Source organism: Balaenoptera physalus (assembly GCF_965194825.1).
Source record: "Balaenoptera physalus genome assembly, chromosome: 3".
NCBI classification, from domain to species: domain Eukaryota; kingdom Metazoa; phylum Chordata; class Mammalia; order Artiodactyla; family Balaenopteridae; genus Balaenoptera; species Balaenoptera physalus.
In genome coordinates, this window is record NC_138890.1 from 114,125,175 (window position 1) to 114,141,438 (window position 16,264).

The 16,264-nt window shown below is 44.3% G+C and overlaps 1 protein-coding gene across 3 annotated transcripts in view; it reads left to right on the top strand.

The window, feature by feature from the left end:
- Window positions 1-15,770, top strand: part of SERINC5 (serine incorporator 5) — an 83,781-nt gene extending 68,011 nt beyond the window's left edge. For all 3 annotated transcript variants that reach the window (XM_082458172.1, XM_082458171.1, XM_082458173.1), the window contains 4 exons: window positions 5,209-5,275; window positions 8,181-8,220; window positions 8,886-9,030; window positions 11,183-15,770. In XM_082458172.1, the coding sequence (XP_082314298.1) occupies window positions 5,209-5,275; window positions 8,181-8,220; window positions 8,886-9,030; window positions 11,183-11,330 (400 nt within the window). In that variant the 3' untranslated portion in view covers window positions 11,331-15,770. The remainder of the gene's footprint in view (window positions 1-5,208; window positions 5,276-8,180; window positions 8,221-8,885; window positions 9,031-11,182) is intronic.
- The last annotated feature ends 494 nt before the right edge of the window (window positions 15,771-16,264 follow it).

Below are 16,264 nucleotides of genomic sequence, written 5' to 3' on the forward strand. Positions count from 1 at the left end.
CTGGTGGTGATAGCTTGTATAAATAGAATGTCTCTCTGAGCATGTTGGCTTTTTCTCGTAGAGCTTCTAACACCCCCTAATGCCATAGAGAGGGACCAACAGACATAGACATAGACGACAGACGTAGACAAGAGAACTGAGTTTTATAAAGCACGTGTTCACAGTCATGCATTAAGCTTTCAAACGCGTGCAAGCTCTCAGCCTGTCTGTGATGTGGTGACAGCCTCGCCATGCTGCAGCAGAAGGGACTGTGGTGACCGGTTTCTGGCCTTGCACCGTTATTAATTCCATACTTGTTCACTGATTCGGGCCCTCATCAATGAATGTTTTCAGGAAACTCATAAAGGCCACCCACATTTTAATCCTGATTCTCAGCCCTTCCTTTCTTAAGATTTTCCTTCCTGAGTCTGTTATTGTTGGGCTTTGGGGAGAAGTGTCAGCAACATGGCTAATTTTACGATTTGTCACTCACGTTTTTTTCTGGATTGGTATGTAAAAAAATATTGGTAAATCCAGTGAGGAGAAAGTAGGTTACTAAACTATAAGTGTAGAATATTCCATTTTAGAAATAAAATATAGTTGTATTTACACATGTACAAAAACTCCTGGAAGGAGATAAACCAAGCTTGTAAGAGTGGTGGTATTAGGGATAACTTTTTTTTCTAAAAAAAAAATTTTTTTTTTTTTTTTTACAATGAGCTAGTGTTTCTTTTGTTTGTACTATCAGGATAAAAAAGCTGTAAAGATGTTTGTTAGAATAAAATCATATGTTTTTTGAGTTGCTGAATGCCAAATCCTGCATGATAAAAAACGTTTGTGCCCTGAGATAAAAATAGGGCATAGATTTGCTATAAGCCCATCAATGGAAAAGATGGCAAAAATGCTATTTAATGTGCTGATAGAACTGCCACCAGTGGTGTTGGTTTGTGGTGTGGAATTTCCACCCTGTTAGATTTTCACTGCCACCCTTGAGTGAGAAATGATGAATAAAACATTGCTCCTTTTGGAATTTAGAGGCACTTTAGTGGAGGTTGGTAAGGTCTAATCTGATATTCCCAAAAGATAACAACTTTCAAAGGTGACAGCTGCTACTTAACATCTGTCTAAATGCCAGTAACAAGCGTTTTTGAATGCTGGTAACCAAACTGCAAAACCGTAACGCGCAAAGGAATGAGGAGACAGAAACAGCAGCCACACCGAGTGCAGACGAGGAGTAGACAGGCAGCTCCAGGGTACTGGTGGAACACACAGCACGAACACACTGCCTGGTGAAGGCAGGTGATTCCTCAGGGGTCAGTGAGGTGCTGCGCAGGGCGGGGTGAGGGTGTCTGAGGGACTGATGTTTGCTCTGATTACCCACCACAGCTCCAGGAGGAATGGGCTTTGAGAACTTGATACTAAGCATCTTGGAGCTCAAGGGGTACTGAGTTCAGCCTAGGAGGGCCTTAAATGGGGAGGTGTGAGAGGCGGCACAATTAGGAGTGTTTCAAATCTTGACTTTCCTAGACTCAGAGGATTGAGAGATTGGAAGATATTACAGAAGGAGGCTGCCCTGCCTGGGTGAAAACTGTCATTTGAAGATGATTGCAGGAATATCTAGAATTCTCCATAGAATCTGTAGGAAGCCAGAAGATTGGGTGGTGTGTGCATTGAAGGGAGAAGAAATCACCTATTTTCAATGGAAGTCCAGGGTTGCTTGGCATTGGGGTTCACTTTTTTTGGTAAGATCTTAGAGGCTCACTGTGCTATGTTCTCACCCAACTGGAGTCTCTTCACCCCCGACACACTCTGTCTCTCTCTCTCAAACACTTTTTTAGGATGCTCTCATGATGACCTCCAGTCTCAGTTTCTGGCTCTCTGTCCCAAGTCCTGCTTCTGGGCACTCACTGTCAGGATGTTTTACTCTTGGCTGTCTTAGCTTGGAAGAAGGGCTCAGCCAAAACCCACTCCCCAGCTTTCCAACTGAGGCTGCCCTTTCTCCCAAAGCCTCTTCTACTGTACCCAGGCATTATGCTGTAAAGAAATGTCACAGCCCGGACCCCGTCAGGAGTCCCCCGATGGCTCTTTCTATGAGCAGATGCCCCTGTACCCCCTTAGGCCTGGATCCTTGCTGTCATAGGCCCTGGCCTCCCGCAGCTATTCCTTAAGTCCCTCCTTGGTCTCTAGATATTGATTGAAATTGTTATTCTGTTGGCTTCAAGTTCGCAAACTGTCAGATGAGACAGGATCATGGAGTCGATCAAGTTCAATTCCCTCTTGGGAATTCTCTGGCGGTCCAGTGGTTAGGACTGTGTCCTTTCATTGCCGAGGGCCCGGGTTTCATCCTGGTCGGGAAGCTAAGATCCCACAAGCTGTGCGCGCACCCCCCCCCCCAAAAAAAAGAAAAGTTCAATTCCCTCGTTGTACACATAAGGAAAATTGAGATGTGGACACTGCTCCTATATTTCTCCCCCAGTTCAGGAAGCCTTTCCTTACATCTCCTTTGCTGGCGTATTGGGAGAGACAGGTTCATCGTCATTTTTTCCCCCCCTGGGAAGACTTGGAGTAAGGTCCTTCACTTAGGTGGAACAATCAGCTGGATGACTTGCATAATTGCATTATTAAGAGGCATTTGTGCTGTAAAATGTTCCCCGGCTATTTCAGTTTTAGCTATGCTTAAGTGAAAAAAATAACTATTTTTTCAGCTGTCTTAGGAATTTGAGTACAAAATTGGAAAAACTGACTCTTTAATAAAGGTCAAACAACTTGCTAGTTCCAAATGGGACATTTCACAGCACTATAGCAGACCATATGGAAATAGGTGCAAGATTGGTAAGATGGCACTGGAGAGATTGGTTTAAATGGAGAAAAGTTGGCAAGTCAAGGAGGGTTATCTCTTCTTTTGGTGAGTTCTGGACCTACTGCTTTTATTTAAGAAGGGGGGGAGTACCTTTTGGGAATCCTGTTACTCCCTAACCTGCCAGCTAGAAATCTTCATGTCTCTGCATCAGGAACATGTTGAAGACCCCTTTCCACCAACTCTGGTTTCCACTGGGAACATAATTGAACTTGATTATACCAAGTCTGAGAACAGTCACGGGATCTCTCAAGGGCCCTGTAAGTTTGTCGGGGGCAGAATCTGCGGTCTCCGATAGGAAAGTCTGGACATGTTGTCTAGAGACTTTCTGTGACCTAGTGGAGTTTGGCCAGTTCCAGAACCACTGAAGCAGATGTGGAGGGGCACCTGCATTGCAGATCATTCTTACAATATGGAAGAGATTCTGGGCATGACAGAAGTTGGGAGGGGTTGGGGGTAGCAGGGAGGCGTTTTTCTTTTTTGGTTGTCACAACAACTGCAAGATGCCACTGGCTTTTGGTGAGTGAGGGCTCGAGATAGTAAACAAATAAGGTGATTAGACCTTCTGTGTCCACTGAAGCATTGTCCCAACCAAATGCTGTCAGGCTCCTCCCACCCCCACAGGAAGTACTGGGTTAAAGTCACTCAGGCCTTAGCCCTGGAAGGGAAGAGGTTATGGATAATCCGGGAATTGTTGTCTTGTGCCGACCAGATGGGTCTTAGTAATCGCCAGAGTGCGGACAATAAGAATTTCCTAGGCTTTTAAAGAGTTTGTAAAAACAGTATTTTCTCAGTAATTTTAAGAAGAGTGTTCTGTGGGTAAAGGCCATGACTGAATAAAGATCTTATTTTACAGTAACATCTACTTGTAGAAGTCACATGTCACTAATGATGAACTGATTATAGGTATTTTTAGAAGAACAAAAACTTCCCCTTTTAAAGGGCTCTCTGATGATGGAAGCAAAGTGGCAGAGGTGCCAGGATCAAAAGCTTTGCTTTTCTGAAACCATTTTATTCCCAAGAATTTATGAAATGGAATACTTATTTGAACTTTTTTAAAGACTAAATACCATCTTTCAGATGAAAATTCCAGATATTGATCTCTTCCTGAAGTTAAGTTACATTTTCCTCCATGGAAACGATATACTGTGTTAAATCCTAATTCATATGCACAAAATGGAGCACGCCGTTGAGTGCAGGAGCAAGGTGTATGTGTTTCTTGGGTGCACAGCCATTGGGAATTGTTTCTATCATTCCTCAGACCAGGCTCAAAGTCAGGACGTGGGAGTGGAGTGGGCCTCCATTAACATCCATCTGTTCAAAGCGGAAGTGAAAGTGATGCTATTGGACTTGAGGGGACCACAGAAGAAGCAATGCTCTTGGATCCCAGGGGACCTTTTTATGAGGAAAGCTTGTTATTGTTTATTTGCATCTCATTGATCTCTTCTCTCCTTGGGAAAGAGGATGAGAATGAGCAGAGAAGGCAGTGTTGCCTCTTGCAGTTTATTTGGTTAAAATGAGTCTGCTAATTCCTGCCTCTGCACTAGCCCCACCGCCTCCAGGCTAGTGCATTTGCTGCAGGAGGGCAGGGATTGTCGTGTGTTTCACTGAGTGCCCAGTGCTTAGAACAGGGCCTGGCACATGGCACACCTTCGGTAAATATTTGCTAAATCAATCTGTAAAGATTATTCATATATATTGAATATTTTTCTATTTGCTTAAAATGGTCCTTTTTTCCCCCCCAGGAAAAATAAGTACCTTTTTTTTTTTTTTAACCCCTGTAAGCCAGATTTTATAACATTTTACCTCTCTAAGCATGGGGAGAGTGGCAGGAAGAATTTTTTTAAATCACACTGATAACTACTCCGTGCTGAATTTCCAAACAGAAAACCTTGTTCTGCCAAAGGCTGATTATCACAGAAAATAGTGATGACCTTTGCTTTTCATGCCTTTGCGTTTTGTTGCCATTTCTGCCTTCTTTCATTGCTTTTGATCCCTTCTAAGTGAGACTAGTCAAAGGGAGGGGAAAGATAAAAGTGAAATCTGAAAATTATTTTGGCGTTTGAGGGAGGAGAAGCAGAAACCAATAGTGAAAACCAGGATAATAGGACCAAAAAATGACTTTTATTTTTTTTAACCTATAAACTTCTCTTTGCATAAAATGATCTCATGCAACATGGGAAAAAAACAGCCATCGAACAGGTCAGGCAATTTTGGAATAAAGTGGGATGTTAAAATGGACAACGTTTATTTAAGCAGAACTGTAGGTTAGAGTGAGCCTCTCACTGGCGCCTCGGCCAGGGGGCTCTGCCCTCCTTCGATGTGATGTAACACGTTAATAGGCTTTGCTGACCTTTTTGTTTATCTCTTAGTTTGACGTCGACAACCAGATCAAGTTCCGATGCTCTGCAGGGGCGGTACGCAGCTCCTGAACTGGAAGTAAGTTCATTTCCTTTTCTTGCCCTGCTTCATCTCAGAAGGCCCATTTTTCAGAAGGCTTTTTCTGTGTTTATTTGCATCTTTAGTGGTCTGCATTCCATGACCCATTTTTCTCCTCAGGAAGGAATACAATTTTCGTACAGGAAAAGAAATGTCCTGAATATACTACAGGATTAAAATAAATCCTTGATTTTCCTCCAACAAATTTGGCCTCTGGTGTGGCATTCGGCCGCCCCACTCCCACCAGAGGCCTGGGTAGCTCGTTGGGCTGCTCTTTGCTCGTTTCCTCTGTTGTAACAGAATGTGTGCGGGTTGTCTTAACTTCTAGCCCATTCCCCTCGTCTTTACCTGTCTGCGCTCTCCGTACACGGCACGGCCATGAGGTCATACGGTAGCTGCGGGAAGGAGCAGGGGAGGGACGCGCCTGTGCTCTGTGCCGCCCTGCTGGGCACTATCTGTACGTGAGCTTGTTAACTGCAGCAGCTCCAGCAGGTGGGCATCTCATGGGGCGAAGAATGGTGAACGGTCGGCGTCCGAAGAACCAGGCTGGTCGGCGGGTGCCTGTCGGTCAGCAGAATGTCATTTTCTTTCTTGTGCAAAAGTCTTTTTTCTGGGGCCCTCAGTGGAACATCCACCAAGGTCACAAAAGGTCTAATCAGATGGAGGCAGCCAGGAAGAGACTCAGCCCTGACCCCAAGAATGGAACGAACAGGAGGTTCCGATGATGGCTAAGACTAGCTGTGTTCTAAGTGCTACATCTGTGACTTCATTTAATCCTCAGAGAAACCCAAGGAGGGTTTTATCTCCATTTCACAGAAGGGGGAAAAACAGAAAAGTTAAGTCCTTGAAACTTTTGATCTGCCAGCGTGTAAACCGTGCCCTCTGGTTCCGGAGTCTGTGCTGTGTTCTAACCACCACTGCCGGAGATTCAGCTGCTCTCCACGGGCCCTGTTGCTGATCCTGCCTGGCGCCCAAGCCCTGGCTGCGTGGAGGAAGGGCCCTGGTGTCTGTCCAGATATGGGCACTTGGTTCTGCAGTGGGTTTCTGGGGATGGTCCTCCCTGCACCTGATCTGGAGATAGTGGACCATTATGAGGGGTTGTCAGTCTGCCAGTATTATTCAACAGCTCTTTCTGTCACTTGAAGAAGGAGAAATCTGTGCTGAGTTTGAATGGGTTACTGCCTATTCTCCCAGAAGAGAATGGCCTCTAGAAGGCAAGTGGTCATTCACACCACTGACTGGGTCACCCCCTGCTGAGGTTGGACCGCTCTGGCTTCAATATCCCCATTGTGTACAGAGTTAAAGTGCAAAGAACAGCAAGTCTCCGAATTAGATTTAAGAGAGGATGTTTTTCTTCTCATTCCAAGGAAAGAGCCCCAGCGTTTCCCTCTGAACTGGAGAGCACACAGGATGGAAGTTGGTTTGCTAACTCCTTGCCTCACATTTCACGGATATACCTTTGAAAGAGAGAGTTACTCATTTTTTGTGGTAACTTAAGCTTCAAAAGCTTAAGCATACCATGTCTTGGCCCCATTGAATGAATTAGTGAATCTTAGACTGTATCACTTGATCCACGATTCTGTCAAGGCCAATCCCTCTATGACAAGTTTCCTTGATGCACGAAGGAAAAAGGGCTTGGCTTTGAGATGTATAAATGGGACGAAGGCTCAAGCTCCCATGTCCTTGACCCTGGCTCTCTGTTCTTCGTCGTGAAACTGTTAGCCAGAAGGTGCTGAGGACCCAGCACTTCCCAGACTGTCTTGGCGTGTGTAGCATTTCTTATTCTGTTTACCAGCGTACTTCTGGAATCATGTAGTAATTTTTCGTAACCTGATTTTTTTTTAAATTGTTTATTGTTTTGAGTAGGTCAGAAACATGGCATGACATTTGGAAGGAACCAAGGACTGTTAAAGGAAAGCATCCCATCCATTGCTGTCCCCAGCACCCCTGCCCCCATGAGGCAGCCAGCTCAGAGCCTGATTTTAATAGGAAATGTGGGTAGGCCTCCTGGCCCCAGATCCATTAGTTTTACCCTTTCTGAGTCTGTCAGCCCCACCATCTCCTAGATACCACATGCTGCCTATTGGGGTTCACTGCGTTCCTCTCCCAGCTCTGTCACTAACCTAGTTTTGTGACTTCAGGCCAGTTATTCAGCCTGCCTGACCCCAGTTTCCTCACGTGTAAACAGGATAATGATCCCAGCCCCAGGTGCTGAAGAGGATTTCATCAAGTAGCAAGTAGAGCAAAGCACCGGGAGTGAGCTCCATGAGTGTGGCGACCTTGTCTCATTCACTTTGTGTTCCAGGTTGAGTTTTCCAGAAGCAGCCACCGAGGCAGAGCTTGATGTGCAGGATGTTTATTAGGGATCAAAACATGTGGAAGGACGGGAGGGGGCAGCATGGGGCAGAGGGTGAAGTCGAAGGGCACTGCAGGCTGGACAGAGCCACTGCTCACCCCCCGGGCACTCGGAGCAGATACCTGACCCATCAGGGCTGTCCCCCAGGGGTCAGTGGCTGCGCCTTTACAGCCCTGCCGTGAGCAGGCATTCTGTATGGGTTGCCCAGGATAGGCTCCCTCGAGGGTGGGGCAACCCACAGCTGGGGCAAAGCCTGGAGCTGCCTTCTAGAGCCTCGCAGTAGCTGAGCAAGCACTAAGGGAGCACCTTGGAAGGGGATCTGCGTGGCTCACCTCCATGTCCTTATTTCCTGTCAGTAGCCCCCAGAGCGTCTTGGAAGAACAAACAGGTAGTCAGAACCTTTCGAAGGAATGAAGCGTGCAGTTCAGGGCTTGGGATATAGTTCAGATGGAGAAGGTTTGGCACATAGGTGGCCTTTAGTTCTTAACCAATGTGGAGATAGAAAAGCAGAAAGCAAGCTGCCTGACTTTGTTGGTTTTGCCCTCGCAGGTAGCCCGGTGTTGTTTTTGCTTCGGCTCTGGTGGAGAGGGTAAGTAGACAGCTTTCCTTCTGTGCTCCGTGTGGCCCTGCAGACCTGTAGCTCTAGTCTGTAAGCATTTGGGATTCAGGCGCAAATAACTTGAGTGGTAAGAGGAAATTTTTATTCCAGAGCTGGTTTTTTCTTATGTGTTACACTTTACACATTCTTCCCAAAGGGTTGCTGGGATTTGTTTGTGTTGATATTCTGGCAGGCGAAGAACAGTCTATATTTTGGGCCATATTTATATAAGTTACATTACCCAGTGAGATTTCAAGGAGCAGGAGGTGCATTTTTTAAAGGAATGATAATTTGGAAAATTTCTTTCGTTCAGCTTACTTTTCGTCTTGAATTAGAGCATCCCAGGGGCTTGACAACTCTTGCTCTGCTCTCTCATTTTCTTCTGAGCTTATAATATGTTTTGTGTGTTTAAGGGCTCTCTTCTGTTAAAATAAAGTGACCGACATTAGGTAACTCATCCTGTTTTAGAAGGTTCTGGGGTGAGGTGGGCGTTTGGGGCTTACGGCATAGATGAAATTGCCTGAGGGTACAAATGATTTTTGACAGCTTTTCTACTCAACAGCCCCTGGGATGGAAATTAGCGAGTGTGGCTTTGCGAAAATGGTAAACATGCGTGTGTTCACTCACTGGGCTTGTGCTCGCTTTGTGGTTCACAGACACAGAAGAGCAGCAGAATGTGAAAGAGGGCCCGAGGGTCATTTATGATGAGAAGAGAAGCACTGTCTACAGCTATGCCTATTTCCACTTCGTATTCTTCTTGGCTTCCCTGTATGTGATGATGACCGTCACCAATTGGTTCAAGTGAGTGGCCCCATTGTCTTAGATGTTTTAGAAGTTGTTAAAAAAAAAAGTCTTTTAAAAACGTCCTATTTTTTATGGCCCGAAGATCAGATCTCTTGGAGTCAACTAACTTCTTCTCCAAGTGCTGCTGTACTCATCTTCACAGAAACAGTCTGTGTTCCTGACAGTCTGTCAGCATGCTTTTTAAAAAAATATTTATTTATTCATTTGGCTGCGCCAGGTCTCAGTTGCGGGATCTTTCAGTTGCGGCATGTGGGATCTTGTTCCCTGACCAGGGATCAAACCCGGGCCCCCTGCATTGGGAGCGTGGAGTCTTAACCACTGGACCACCAGGGAAGTCCCTCTGTTGGAGTGCTTCTAAGCCTGGCAATTGGTGATACTTACTGCAGCTTTAAGAAAATGGGAGGTTAATGGCACGTGGGCAGTCTTGAGAGCATAGTAATAGTAAGGAGGACGAACATGGAACTGTGCCTTTAAGAAAGAGAAGATACTCTTTTTTTTCTACTTTGTACTTTGTCTTTTTTTTTTTTCTTTTTTTACACTTTCATTACAAAAGTTTGAAACATCTTGTTAAAAAAAACTAACATATGGACTTCCCTGGTGGTCCAGTAGTTAAGACTCCCGGCTTCCACAGCAGGGGGCGCAGGTTAGCCAGCATGGCACGGCCAAAAAAAAAAAAAAAAAAAAAAATTAAGGTGGAAGTGTGAAAAGTAACAATGGACCCCCCCCCCACCCCATAACCACTGCTAACTATATGGTATGTATCCTTTCGTTCCTTTTCTGTGCATTTATAAGCCTATATAATTTTTAAACCATAAATGTGATTACACATATTTTCCCCCTTGAGGGCTGTTTTTTAACTTACGTGATGGACAATACATGATGGGCCCGACTTTCCCTGTCACTACATGGAGATTCTTTTTGATTCCTTTTGGAGATTTCTTTGACCAATCCAAAGTTTCTGTTGCATCATCATTTGTTGTGCCTGAGGATATACCTAAGATAGACATTAGAATAACTTCGGATAGACATTAAGACTCACTGTACAACAAACATGTGAGTGGCTCCTTCATGCCCCACTGCTGTGGGTGGCAGGGACTGTATTCTAACAGGGGAGATGGGCGGTGATCCACAGCGAATACAGCGTGTCAGACAGTGCTGACTCCTGGGGAGAAAAGTGAAGAAGAGGAAGGAGGAGTGCCAGTGGGGTCGGGGGTGCTGGGGGCAGCGGTTTCAAATAGAGTGATGGGGAAGGCTTCCCTGAGGAGATTCTTCCCCAACATCCTGAGGGAGAAGAGGGTGTTAGAGCCTCTAATGCTTCCCAGTGATACCTGGAGAATTCCTGGAAAATTTTGGCTTCGGAAGTTTAAGAAAGGATGGAGGCAGAAAATAACAGATGTCAAGGATGTGGAGAAACTGGAACCCCCTCTCACTCCTGGTAGGTAAAATGGTGCAGCCACTTTGGAAAATAGTTCCTCAAAAATGTTGAACACAGAGTTATTATATGATGCAGCAATTCCACTCCTAATTATATAACCAAGAGGAAAAAAACCCACGTATGTCCACGTAAAAACTTGTACACGAATGTTCATAATAGCATCATTCATAATAGCCGAAAAGTGGAAACAACCAAATGTCCATCAGCTGACAAATGGATAAACAAAAGGTGCTATATCCACACAATGGAATATTCCTCAGCAACAGAAAGGATTAAAGTACTGTTAGATACTACAACGTAGATACACCCTGAAAACAGTATGCTGAGTGAAAAAAGCCAGTCACAAGAGGCCACATGATTCCATGCATGGTGACATGTCCAGAATAGGCAAAGCCATACAGACAGAAAGTGGATAAATGCGTGGCAGGGGCTGGGAGGAGGAGGGAAATGAGAGGGCAGATGAAGGGTGCAGGGTTTCTTTCTGGGGGGGTGAGAATGTTCTAAGATTGATTGTGGTGATGGTTACACAAGTCTATGAATGTAACAAAAATCGTGTACTTTAAGTCGGTGTGAATTATACCTGAATTGAGTTGCTAGGGAAAAAAGAAAGGCTGGAGGTGGTGGAAGCAGGGAGAGACAGACTTGGTGGAAGAGACCTTCTCACCACCTGTTCTCTCCCTGCCCTGATCACAACTGGGTCTCTTGTTTCCGCAGCTATGAAAGTGCCAACATTGAAACCTTCTTCAGCGGGAGCTGGTCCATCTTCTGGGTCAAGATGGCTTCCTGCTGGATATGTGTGCTGTTATACCTGGGTACGCTGGTCGCCCCCCTCTGTCGACCCTCTCCGCACTTCTCCGTGTGAGGATGTGAGCGATCTCCTTGGTTCTGCAGGCTGGAAGTGACGTCCTTTGAACAAATGTACCAGGAGTCTGAGCAGTGACTGGTACTTTGTGACAAGCTGACATTCCCCTGGCTGGCTTGAGTGGGTCTAAAAAAAACTTATAGGGGGGAAAAAAAAATCACCTGCTTAGCTTTTTTAATTCTGAAATTCGAAAAGAAGCTACCAGTTTGTCCCCCCAGAATTGAAATTTTCACCCGAGTTGATCCTGAGTGATATATTTTGTATGTGTCTTACCCCTAAAAACTGGGATAGTAGTTAGGCTAGTATTTTCCTTCTGCATGTTTTTACCAAAACAGAGTTTGGGGCATGACATTTTATCACAGGGAGAAAAGCTTACCTTGTGTGGCCTATTATTCCTATCCTTGAAATAGAAAGACATGACAGAATCTGGAGCCCTGAGCTCCTGACAGAACGCAGACCCCTCTCCCACACCTCGGCCTGCGGGACCCCTGCTCGTGGGTCCCTGGTATTTATTGGCTACAAGAGGAAGCATCTGCTTTTAACTCCACCCTTGTGCTGTTTCCTCCCAGCCCCCAAACGTTCCCCTTTGAAGTTGTGATGCTGGGAATCACAGACTTCCCTCTGTCCTTGCCCTTCCCAGAGCTCCCCTCATCCTTTCTGGGTTCAACATCTTTGTTATAATGTGAAAAAGCACAATTTGCCATCACCACCCATGTGATCCCCCACCAGATTATCACTACCTGATCTGAGTTACTGCAATAATATGACTCTTACTCGTGGTGTTATTCACATGATTAGAGAACAATATTTGTGTTGTTTTCTTTGCTATGGTTCTTTCTTGTTTGTGGATTGATAGTCATGATACTTTAGGACCTTACCTGGGAAGTTGCTTCTTGACTGAAGCCTGCTGCACCCCTCTTTCCATTACTAAAGTCAGCCAGTTTCTCTTCCACTTGAGGCCTTTGAAATTGTAAAAGCAAAAGGGCTTTTGTTTTCCAGCTCTGTAATGTGACCACACCGTTAATGTCCATTATGATTTTGGGGGTGGATTTGCTGAGGTGGGGATCACAGGCAACACCTCAAACAGGGCTGACCAGGTAAGGCCTCCAGTTATACAAGTTGTAGAAGTGACCAAATGTACTTAGAAGAAAAGGTGGGTGGGGAGGTATTTAAGCCATAAGCAAAAGCCGCAGAAATTTCCAAAATACATACTTTTTAGGTGATACTGAAGAAAGCTTTGACTCTAGGCAGCTGCCCAAGAAGACATCCATTTTCAGTGCTGATGCTGTCAGCCAGGGGAGAGTTTATGCAGTGGAAAGTCCATCAGAGACCCCGATGGAGGACGGTGGGCGCCCTCCTCTTAGGATTTCATGCAGGATGGAAAGAATCCTCTCAGCACCCTGGCAGAGAGGGTCTGAGGATGAAGAGATTTGGCCTGTACTTTCTGTGCCCTGCTGTATGCATTGGGTCCCACCTAAGCTGGCCTCCAGTGTGCCAAATGCTGGCCTGGGAAATTAGTCCAGTTCTTCATTTCCACTCACTGCTTTGCCCTCCTTTCAAGAAAATTGGGGGGCGGGGGTCAAACAATGGATGAATTCCTCCAGGAACTTATTTACAGTGTTGGAGGTTCGCTCACTGTGTGTGTGTGAGAGCCTTGTTTTGTTAACTTTATCAAGTTTTTTCAGACCAGGAGCTCTTTGGGCTCGGTGGTCCAGAGATCTTCTGTAGGCACAAAGTGAATGGCCGCCATGTGTAGCCTGAGGTTAAGCCAGTGGGAGCGTGAGCTCTGTGGGCCGGACAGGTGGAGGGAGTGGGGTTGTGTGTGTCGCAGCGTCCTGGCAGAGGCCACCGCAGCGGCTGGTGCAGTGACACGGGCTCTGGGTAAGCCGGGGTGCCATCAGTGACAGGTTTCGTTGTGTCTTCTCCCTGCTGGGGTCTAGTGGGGTCTGGCATCCAGCCGTGTGACTTTAGAACTGGCCCTTCTGGCAGGTCAAGGTCAAGCTGACCAGGCCCTGTGTTCCTTAGCGGGCCTTCGTTGTGCCCTTCCTGTGCAGAAGGAAGCTCAGGGAGACACAGAGGAAAGGACATTGCCAGTGGCCAGGCCCTCGGAGTTTCCTTCCTTAGCCGCCCAAATTCTCCTACAGCCAACCCCCATTTTCCAGCTGCTTAAGACTTGGTTGGTGCCTAATAATGTTCCTTTCTGAAGGTTGGTCTGACACAAGGAGAGTTACAGTCACTGATTTTTATTCTCAACTGAAAATTTAAGCAAGTTTATCTGAATGATCAAGAGATGTAGGTGTTCTGTGAGGACAGAGGACATATAAATAAGAAGTTGACTTTAATTATTATTAATTGTAATAAACAATACTCAGGTGATAAGTCAACATTCATGGGTTTAAAAAACCTGCATTTTTGTGCTGTTGTGTTTTAAGAAACTGGAAACATTGTGCCAATTGCTCCGAGTTGCTCTTAAGGATGATGTCCATTTGATAAATTCACTGATAATCTTTTTAAAATAATAGACTTCTGCTTCCTACAACTTTTTATACATGATTTAAACAGTGCATTCCCAGAAGCTGCTGGTCAGACTCCTTTAGTGATGAAAGCCGAAGATATTTTAAAACTGTGTGTGCTTCCTCTGTGCTGTTCATCCGATGTGGAAATTTTTTCCCCTCTCATTTTCACGAGCACAGACACTTAAGTAGGGGAAGGGATTCTTCTGGAGTGTTGCAGTGTATGTCTAGATGTGTCACCTCACTGAAGACCGGAGACTTTTTTGTCAAAGGCTTTTGGAAACCCTACTTTGTCCTTACTGGGTTGAATTTTTTAATACTGGTTAGTTGGTTTTGTTTTTGTTCTCACAGTTTCTTGGGAAATGGCTTGAAAGAATTGTTGCAGAGGTCTTTGGAGCTCCTTTGTAGAGTAGATGGGCCATGTGCATGTGGACTGATGGAGGGTGGGGTTACTGGGGATTTGGGGTTCTGGTGCCCATCAGAATGGCCAACAGAGGGGCTCCCACACCCCATTGTTTATTTCCAGTTGCTCAGCGGTGCCTTCATTATGGATGACCTCTGCAGTGCTAATCCCCCCAAAATTGTCACCTTCTGCCTTTTTAAGATTATGTGCTTATTTAATTTTGGCCAGAAGTTTACTACATTGGTGCTTCCTGTTACCCTGCAAAAGGGAATTCCAGAGCCTGTGTGCATTTAAGCTGCCTAGGCCTTTTTCTCCTTTGACTGCCTTTCTAAAGAGCATCTCATCTTGGTATGTATTCCTGTCCTACCCCTCTTGGAAGTTGAAAGGCGGTTTTAGTTATAACTAAGAAGGTTGTGACCTTGGGCCAAGACCCCACGTGTCCAGAGAGCATGCTGGGCCCTCCTTAATCAGGTACAGTGCCAATGCCCCTGGATTCATGGCATTCTCTATAGGGTATTCTCCTTAATTTACTAAATCCCTTTGGCCTCGTTCTTAACTGTGTTTCCTGCCATCTTTAATATATTTGTAAAGCCTCAGACATTTTAATCCAGTTTTGCATTTTAGGCAGAAATGCGTTCTCTAATGTTGGAGCTGCTTCGCAGGACACAGATCTTTTGAATTGATACTAGCCATTCTAAAGACCTCTCACTCTTTCCCCCCCCACCCCCTTCCTCAGTAAATCATTTGCAGAGGCGTTCATTTTGAAAGGAGGAAATATTTGGCTTTTACCAAAGAGGTGTTCTTTTTTTAAAAGCAAAATCCTTTCAGCAAAAACTTACTTGGGGAAGGGTGGATTAAGAATGCATTTGTCCACATCCACTTCTACAGGTGTTTAATCATATTTATGTGAGTAAAATGTTGGAAGAATTCTTTTTTTTTTTTTTAGAAGAATTCTTTAAGGTAATCCTTTGTGGTGAAGGATCCTGGGAAATTCTGTCAGGTAAAGAAAGCTTGTAGCAGATGGGTAATATATATCTTGAGAGCTATTTATAAGAAATTTAAGGATTGTTTTGTTTTCCTTTATTAAAGATTTAAGGTTTTTTTACTTTGCAAAAAAAAAAACTACAAAAGTTTTATAGTCATAACTTTGTTACTTTTTTTTAACTTTTCTGAAATAATTAGATGTAGCCAAATTATGTGGTTATGTTTTGCTATGTTAGAATTTGAAAATGTAATATGTGTGGTAAATCTACTGTTTGAAATTTATAATGCTCTCAGATATGGTTGGAGTTTTGGTAACTTTTAAAATAGTTATTTTTTTTCCTTTAAGTCACAAAGGCAACTATGGATTTATGTTTGTTCTTTTGGATGCTAATTTTTCTATGAAGCAGCCGAAGTTGACCAGTCTTTTCCTGGGTAGAAAACTCAAAACTTGTTAACTTTAATAAAATTGAAAACTGTTGTTTTTTCTCCCTTCTGTTGAATACATTTGTAATTAAAGTCTTCCAGGTACTGTTTTCCAAAGATGTCTTCAGGTGTTAATTTGCTCTCTCTTAAGCTTCATAGAGTCTGTTCTAGTTCTAGAGAATGAAAATACAAACAGGAAAACCCAAGCTTTTTGCCTTCTTTCTCTCTGAAAGCCCCTGCAGCCTGCTTCCTTTTTCTTATTTTTATGATAACGACATCTGTCTTAAACATGAGAATTAGAGTAAGTCTTTAAACAAGGTAGTGTGAGTTCTCCAACATGGTTCTTCTTTTTCAAGATTTGGCTATTCTAGGTCTTTTGCGTTTCCCTCTGAAGTTTAGAATTAACTTGCCAGTTCCCTCGATTGGGATGGCATTGAGTCATTAGATCAATTTAGGAAGAATTGACATGATAACAACATTAAGTCTTCTGACGTATGATTGTATCTTTCATTTACATAGGCCTTTTAAAATTTCTTTAGCAGTATTGAATGATACTTTTGTTTTTATTAAAATATCCTTGTATGGGATTTAATCTTGATACTTCTAATCCT